Raw genomic sequence first — 8,575 nt, 5'->3', positions numbered from 1 at the left:
CTCCAGCTGCTGCTCCTGCTGGGGCCGCGGCCCGAGGCTGCGGGAGTCGCGGAGCCGCCGCTGCCCACTGTGGTCCTTGCCATCTTGGCCCGCAATGCCGAGCACTCACTGCCTCACTACCTGGGTGCGCTGGAGCGGCTGGACTACCCCAGGGCCAGGCTGGCCCTCTGGTGAGATAGACCCTGGCGTTGGCACCCACCTGGGCATCTACCCCCCCAACCCCACCACCGACAGCCTGGGCTCCAGCTGGCCCCATCTGTTCCCTGCCCAGACACCACCCAGACAGGCCCCTCCCCTCGCAGACAGGCCCTCCAGCAACCCGAGCCCCCTGGCGGGTCCCCTTGTCCCCTTGGCCCTGCAGACTGACCTTGGAGGCCTTGGGTTGGCACAGGGACCCCCATCCCTCATTCTGGCCTCTGCTCCTCCTTCAGGACCTCCTCTAGGTGTAAGTTGGGCCCAGCCCCTCTTGCTCCAGCCCACCAGAGCTGAAACTTAAGCCTTGGGACCTGGGGTTGGCCTGACAGAGTGGAGCCAACAGGAGCAGCTGGCGTCCCCTGGGGCCCTATGTAGCAGAGTTCAGCAGGCCTGGGAGTTCCTGGGGAGCCCGTAGGGGTGCTCTCAGCCCTGGGCTCCGTGCTGCTCTTTGGGGGGATAGTGTCATACCCGCTTCCCCTTCCCCAGGCTGGTTCCAGCCTCTCTCAGAAGAGGGGCTGAGTCCTGCTGGCCAAGGGCAAAGCCCCTTCCTGCCATCTCTCCCCCTAGGTGTCCCCACAGGGCCCTGGAATTAGAGGCCACAGTCTGTGGAAGCCAGAACAGGGAGGAGTCCCAAGCTGAGGCTGGGGATAAACTGAGAGAAGTGACCAAACTACCCTCCCCAACTCACCAGAATTGGGCTGGGGGTGGAGTTGTGGCCTGGGGAGGCCGCCCACAATTGCCAGTCCAGGAGTTTAGTCAGTTCCCACCCCCAAAAGACTTGACACGTAGTTAGTCTTCAGTTCTGGAGACTTGGCTTAAAGGGGCAGCATCACCAAAAACCTGGGCTCTTGGCTAAGGCCCCCTCGCCCAGCTCTGTCATGAGAGCTCCTTCGGAGAGGCTGTGCTAGGTGACCTTGGAGCTCAGGCCCATCAGGTCTTCTCAGGGATGCTCAGAGTGTGGTTTGGTCCTTATTACAACTTCCTGGTGGAGGGAAGCAGCAGCTCCTCTGTCCAGTCCTGACTCAGAGAGGGGAGAGGACTAACCTGAGGTCACACAGCAGGGAAGGAAGAAAACCAGGGAATATGGCAGGTGTGTTCCTCAAAGTTGAGGTTCTTCTCATCTTTCAAAATGTATTTGAGTGGCTGCAGACAGCCTCCTGGGGAGCATGTGCAGCCTGTTGCCTATCCAGGTTGCCTTAAGGAACCCTGGAGACAGCCCTTTCCAGTGGACATTCATGACTGGCAAGCTGTCCCCAAATCTAGGCTTCAGACTGGTAAGTGTGGCAAAAAGCCCCAGGACACAGTGGCCAGGGTCCACACTGGCCAAGTCGTAATGCCTGTCCATACCAAGCTTCTGAACAAGGAACATGTGACTGAGGCCCTCCGTAGGGCCAAGTTCAAGTTTCCTGGCCGCCAGTCGATCCACATCTCCAAGAAGTGGGGATTTACTAAGTTTAAGGCTGGTGAACTTGGAAACATGGTGGCAGAAAAACAGCTCATCCCGATGGCTCTGGGGTCAAAGACATCCTTCCTTCTGGACAAATGGCAGGTCTTGCACTCATGAGAGCCTTGGCACTGTCCCCTCCTTACTCATGCCCACCAATAAATCCTAGTTGCCTGTACAAAAAAAAAAAATGCATTTGAGTTCTGTCACCTCAGCCCCTGAGCTTGCCAGGATGGCTTTTAGTTACAGAGGGCGAACGTGAGCCCAGAGAGGGTCTGGACCTGCCTGGGGTCACACAGTGGAACACAGACCTATGATTGGGACCTGGCTGCCCACCTTCCTCTGTAGCACACCTACCTCCTCCACTTCCAGGAGAGGCCAGTCCTGCAGGGGTTGGTGCTCCGGGGTCAAGGCTGCCTCAGGGTTTGGTCCTTTGGTGGCTGTGCTATCCCTCCCCCACGCTTCTTCCTCTGTGTCCCCAGGTGTGCCACGGACCACAATGTGGACAACACTACAGCGATGCTACGGGAGTGGCTGGCTGCTGTGGGCGATGACTATGCAGCTGTGGTCTGGAGGCCCGAGGGGGAGCCCAGGTGTGGCCTGAGGGCAAAAGTTCTGGGGAAGATGGGCAACAGGTGCAGCCCAGAGAGGGAAAGGGACAGTTCCGAGTCACAGCCTCCAGGCCAGGGCTCTGACTACACGCGCCTCCCCCATGGAACATCTAATCTCTTTACCACCTCAGGTCCTACCCAGATGAAGAGGGCCCTAAGCACTGGACCAAAGAAAGGCATCAGTTCCTGATGGAGCTGAAACAGGAGGCCCTGACCTTTGCCAGGGACTGGGGGGCAGACTATATCCTGGTAAGAAAGCCTGGCCTACAATCGGGCTCCCCACAGGTGGTGGCACCTGTCTTTGACAGAAATCTGGGTGGAATTTAACCATCTGTAGCCTGGACCCTTCAGCTAGCAACCTGGATCAAAATCCAGATCAAGTATTGAACTGGGATCCCTTTGCTTGAGCTCAGACTCTGTACTAAGCCTGGATCCCTGAGACAGACAGAGCTCAAGGTGTACACTGAGACTCAATCCCAGAGTATAGAGTATAACTCAGTCTCAGAGTGTAGAGCCCAGAGTATTATCTGAGCCTAGTTCCCTGGACCAAAGATCAGGGTTGTTGTTGTTCAGTCTGCTAAGGCTAAGTCATGTCTGACTCTTTGCGACCCCATGGACTGCAGCACGCCAGGCTTCCCCTATTCAGAGGAGATCTGAGTAGGTCTTTGAATTTCCTTTCTAAGGCTTCAGATAAAGTTCTTAGATCAGCAACTCAGGCATAAAATCTCTGGAGCCGGTCCCTGAGCCAGTGCTCCAGACTAGATCCTTGGTCCAGAAACAGATCTTCTGGTTTATAGGTTAGATCTCTCTGAGGGAACCCCATTGGATTGTGGGAGTTATCCTGGGTCCCTGGATATCTGGAGAGATCCCACTCAGTGAATCATTGGGATGCTGCTGCCCAGACAAGAATGAGGCCTGTGACATCCGCCTCCCCACAGTTTGCAGACACAGACAACATTCTGACCAACAACCAGACGCTGCGGCTTCTGATCGAGCCGGGGCTGCCCGTGGTGGCTCCCATGCTGGACTCTCAGACCTACTACTCCAATTTCTGGTGTGGAATCACCCCCCAGGTATGGCCGGGGACCCAGGCCTCGGGAGGCTTGAGGTCTGGGAGGAGGGACGTGGAGGGTAGCAAGCCCCAGCTGGGGAGCGGTGTGCTGGGGATGGAGGGGTGCCCTCTCACCACCCGGGGCCACGCCTTCCCCAGGGCTACTACCGCCGCACTGCCGACTACTTTCCCACCAAGAACCGCCAGCGCCGGGGCTGCTTCCGCGTCCCCATGGTCCACTCCACCTTCCTGGTATCCCTGCGGGCTGAGGGGACAGCCCAGCTGGCCTTCTACCCACCTCACCCCAACTATACCTGGCCCTTCGACGACATCATCGTCTTTGCCTACGCCTGTCAGGCTGCTGGTAAGGTCAGCTTTTGTTGAGCCTTTTTTCGAGGTCTCTGGGCCTTTGCACATGCTGTTCCCTCTGCTCTGCACGCCCTTCCCCACTCCACAGTTTATCTTGCTAATTCCTAATTGTCCTTCGGGTCGTAGGCTTTCTCGGGCCCACTGCCCCAGTAGGTTAGATGTCCTTCTGGCTGTGCCCACCATGGCACTTGCATGTATTCCTTCATTAGGCAAATATTCATGAGACACCTACCAGTGCCAGGAGAAGGCAATGGCACCCCACTCCAGTACTCTTGCCTGGAAAATCCCATGGACGGAGGAGCCTAGAAGGCTGCAGTCCATGGAATCGCGGAGGGTCGGACACGACTGAACGACTTCACTTTCACTTTTCACTTACATGCATTGGAGAAGGAAATGGCAACCCACTCCAGTGTTCTTGCCTGGAGAATCCCAGGGACGGGGGAGCCTGGTGGGCTGCCGTCTGTTGGTTCGCACAGAGTCGGACACGACTGAAGCGACTTAGCAACAGCAGCAACCAGTGCCAAGGGCTTCCCAGGTGGCACTAGTGGTAAAGAACCCGCCTGCCAATGCAGGAGACATAAGAGACACAGATTCGATCCCTGAGTCGGGAAGATCCCCTGGAGGAGGGCATGGCCACCCATTCCAATATTCTTGCCTGGAGAATCCCAAGGACAGAAGAGCCTGGTGGGCTAAAGTCCATAGGGGTGTAAAGAGTCGGACACGACTGAGCAACTTAACACGCATGCACCAGGTGCCAGGCACCAGGGAGACAGTGGTGATAAAATCAGGTGGTCCTGGATTTCCTGGATCCTCCAGTCCAGTCAACCAAAGGATCACACAAATCAGTGTCAATCACAATGACAGGAAGAAGAGCTTCTTGATCATAGGCATTCTGGGAGCTTAGACTGGAGTTGACTTGGTCTCCAAGGAAGGCTTCCTGGAGGATGTAATCACTGGGACTGAGATCTGAAGTATGGGCGGGCGTTAACAAGGCAAACAGAGCAAGATGGAGCATTTCAAGCAACGGGACCAGCAGATGCAAAGGCCCTGTGGTGGCCCGGGACATAAAAAGGCAGGCAGCTAGAGCACAAAGAGGGGGCATAGTGCAGGCTGAGGCAGGAAAGGTGGGCAGGGGCCAGCTTGTGGGGACTTGATGGGCAAGCATCTGGCCATCAGCCTGTGAGTGTCAGGCAGCCATCAGAGAATCATCCAATTGGACTTGAACACTGAAAAAAGAATCCTTCTGCTGTGGGTGTTATTTTTAAGATGAAAGTTACAAGGAAGTGTTTGGGTTTGGGGAATTCCCTGGTGGTCCAGTGGTTAGGACTCTATGCTTTCACTGTCGAGGGCACAGGTTCAGGCTCTGGTCAGGGAATTAAGATCCCGCAAGCCACGCAGCATGGCCAAAAAAAAAAAAGAAAAGAAATGTTTGGATGTTTGGGTTTGGATCGGATAAACCACAGTCCTGGGAAGAACTGAAGTTGAGAGCAAGACGGAGATGCTGCTGTTGGCATAAGAACCTGGAGAAGGCGGCAGAGAAGGTGGCTCACGGTGTGCGCTCATGGGTGGCGAGAACATGAAGGCTGTCCAGTGGGTGGGGAACTTTGCTCAGGGTCAAGGTGAATCAGAAGTGACAGTTCAGTCAGGAAATGCTGCACCTGGGCAAGCAGTGTGTGAGGACTGGCCAGGGAGAAGCGTGTCATCATCATTTTGTGCACCAAGAGGTGACATCTACAGTGCAAACGTGCAGGAAGAAAAAAGATCTTACCAAGTGCAAAACGTGAGTGAAGGTGAAACAAATACATGGACGAAAAATGAGAAGCAGCACGGATGTTTTCTTTTTTTCCTTTTTCTTGCCACACTGGACGGCTCTTGTGAGATCTCACTTCCTCAACCAGGGACTGAACCCAGGCCACGACAGTGAAAGCACAGAACCCTCACCACTAGGCCGCCAGGGAACTCCCTGTTTCCTTATTTCTTCATTCCTGCCTCTACTTGGGGCTCAGCTGGTAAAGAATCTGCCTGCAGTGTGGGAGACCTGGGTTCGAGCCCTGGGTTGGGAAGATCCCCTGGAGAAGGGAAAGGCTGCTCACTCCAGAATTCCATGGACTCTTGGAGTGGCAAAGAGTTGGACACGACTGAGCAACTTTGTTTGTTCACCTCTACTTGAGTGTCAGCCGCTGTGTACTTGTCAGTGGTTCAAAGGAATTTAGTGAATGATTTTGTAAAGTTTTTTATTTATATGCAGATATGCAAATTTTTTTTTTTTTTTCATCATATGTTTATTTATTTTTTGGCTGCATTGGGTCTTAGTTTTGGCTTGCGGGATCTTTTGTTGCAGCGTATGGGCTTAGTTGCCTCACGGCATTTGGGATCTAGTTCCCCAACCAGGCATCAAACCTGCATCCCCTGCACCGGAGGGTGGATTCCCAACCACTGGACAACCGAGGAAGTCCTGCAAACGGGGATTTTGTCTCCATCATTCGTGCTTCCAGCCCCTACACTCTGCCGGGCTGTGTACTCAGTGCTGGGCCTGGAGTTGACTTTTCAACAGACACCGTGTTATGAGCAAGCTCCGGGATGGACAGGGAGGCCTGGCGTGCTGCAGTCCACGGGGTTGCAAAGAGCTGGACACGACTGAGCGACTGAACTGAACAGACTGACTGACCCACTGACCTGCCCCGGAGGATTCACAGTCTGTAGAACACAAAGGCTAAATAAATGATTATAATAAAGATTACAAACACTGAAGGAATTAAAAAAAAGACCACTCTGGTTGCCAGGTGCAGGACAGCGTGGCAGGGGCCGGAGAGGGGGAGGGGTTAAGTGTAGGGATCTGGGCCAGAGGTGATGGTGCTGGATTGGGTGAGTGGGATGGGTAGAGGCGGGCGAGATTTAGAGGGTGGAGCAAGGCCCCATGGCATCGGGTGCCCATAGCCAGATGGGAGTTTGACCTGCTTCTTCCTCACTTTAATCCTCTGAGGGCAGGGATGGTCTGTCTTGCTCACCACCATCGCCCCTGCCCCCAGCTGGTGCCCTGGAGACATCTGTTGGATGAACATATACCATCCCGGCAGAAAGGTCCCTAAGATGTTGTTTGAGCCAAGCCCTATCTCCCTCCAACCCCACAGATGGGGACACAGGGTCCCAGAGAGGACTCCCGTGGTGGGTACCGGTAGGACTGGGGCCCACACCTGCCGTCTGGGTTCCGAGAGCCCCGCCCTGCAGCCCAGCACTCGCTCGGCCTCTCTCCGCAGGGGTCGCAGTCCACGTGTGCAACGAGCAGCGTTACGGGTACCTGAATGTGCCCGTGAAATCCCACCAGGGGCTGGAGGACGAGAGAGTCAACTTCATCCACCTGATCCTGGAAGCGCTGGGTGAGGCTGCCAGCCAGTGTTGTCCCTCCTCCCCATCACTCCCCGCCCCTCCCACGGGCCCCTTCTCCTTGGCCCCGGACCTGGCTGGGCAGCGGGCAGGGCTGGTGTCACAACTTCCCCTTCAAATCATTCCCTGACTCCGGGCAAGTCACCTTCCCCGCTGAGCTTCAGTCTGCCCCTCCGAACAGCAGAGGCAGGTGGAGTCTGTAATCTGCTGGGCATCCTGCCAAGGGGGCGGGAATGAGGGGGGCCTGGGACGCCAGGGTGCCACTGACTCTAGCCAGTGGGGACTCGTGACAGTGGGCTTTCCTCTGCAGTGGATGGGCCCCCGATGTGGGCCTCGGCTCATGTGTCCCGGCCCCCAAAGAGGCCCAGCAAGATGGGGTTTGATGAGGTGAGTCCTCCCGGCCTGCAGGACTGGGGTCAGGAGGCGGGCTCTCCCCTCCACCCTCAGCCTCCTCCTGCCCCCCTGCCTCCTCCAGGTGTTTGTCATCAGCCTGGCCCGCCGGCCCGACCGCCGAGAGCGCATGCTGACTTCACTCTGGGAGATGGAGATCTCTGGGCGGGTGGTGGACGCTGTGGATGGCCGGTGAGGCTTCCGGGACGGGGACAGAGCCCTGTGCAGTGCAGGGGGCCCAGGGTGGCCCGTCGGGGCTCCCTGGGGGTGGGAAAAGCAGATGATGGGTTGAGTTTCCTGTTCCAAGGAGTATTCAAAGAGAGCCTGAGTCATTGTGTCTCGGGGAGCCCAGGGCAGACAGAACAGGACAGGGGCCTTTCCTCAGCCCACCTGAGGGAGGAGGGTGCAGTGGTTAAGGCCCGGGGTCTGGAGCTCCTGGGCCTGGTCACCAGCTGTGTGGCCTCCGGCAAGTCCTCCCATCTGTCAGCCCTGCTGCGGAAATGGCGAGGAGCTGCCTTCCTCTTAGGGGCTTATAAGGGTTTAGTGAAGATTTCTCCAGGCCCTGACACACTGTAAGTATCCCAGAGGTTAATGGGGTCTTCATTCTGATTATCAGGGCTCTTCCTTTCCCTCCTGAACCTAGATCTCTGATGGGTGGGGTGTGGGAGCAGGCCGCTCACGGCCCTCCATGTCCACCGCTGCTGGCTGCATGTGCTCGTCTGCTGGACCACGGGATGTCCAGCCTTTGCTTGGGCCCCTGCCTGAGAAGTGTCTGCCCTTCATCCTGGGTGTCTCCTCCTCAGACTTCCCGGCTCCCCTTAGGATGACCCACCCCACCCAAGGCAGCTCCAGCCCCCTGGTCCAGTCATGATGACTTCAGACCGCATGAGGCAGTAATCAGGCCTCCTCCCTCCCAACTGGGAATCTCTGGTAGTTCAGCAATAAAGAATCCGCCTGCAATACAGGAGACCACTTGCAGTACATGAGTCTTGGGTTCGATCCCTGGGTCAGGAAGATCCCCTGGAGAAGGAAGTGGCAACCCACTCCATATTCTTGCCTGGGAAATCCCATGGACAGAGGAGCCTGGGCAAGCTACAGTCCAGGGGGTCGCCAAGAGTGGGACATAACTTG

The 8,575-nt window shown here is 56.4% G+C and overlaps 1 protein-coding gene across 2 annotated transcripts in view; it reads left to right on the top strand.

The window, feature by feature from the left end:
- Window positions 1-6: 6 nt before the first annotated feature.
- CERCAM (cerebral endothelial cell adhesion molecule) overlaps window positions 7-8,575 on the top strand; it is a 12,172-nt gene continuing 3,603 nt past the window's right edge. Inside the window, exons 1-8 of one of the 2 annotated variants that reach the window (XM_010856851.1) lie at window positions 7-170; window positions 2,122-2,232; window positions 2,382-2,499; window positions 3,189-3,323; window positions 3,461-3,665; window positions 6,928-7,047; window positions 7,365-7,441; window positions 7,530-7,636. In XM_010856851.1, coding sequence (XP_010855153.1) covers window positions 2,159-2,232; window positions 2,382-2,499; window positions 3,189-3,323; window positions 3,461-3,665; window positions 6,928-7,047; window positions 7,365-7,441; window positions 7,530-7,636 — 836 coding nt within the window. In that variant the 5' untranslated portion in view covers window positions 7-170; window positions 2,122-2,158. Of the gene's footprint in view, window positions 171-2,121; window positions 2,233-2,381; window positions 2,500-3,188; window positions 3,324-3,460; window positions 3,666-6,927; window positions 7,048-7,364; window positions 7,442-7,529; window positions 7,637-8,575 lie in introns of those variants that run through there. The other variant, XM_010856852.1, reaches the window with a different exon arrangement.

This window comes from Bison bison, unplaced genomic scaffold (genome assembly GCF_000754665.1).
Source record: "Bison bison bison isolate TAMUID 2011002044 unplaced genomic scaffold, Bison_UMD1.0 scf7180017864375, whole genome shotgun sequence".
NCBI lineage: Eukaryota > Metazoa > Chordata > Mammalia > Artiodactyla > Bovidae > Bison > Bison bison.
This window is presented reverse-complemented; position numbering and strand designations above follow the sequence as displayed.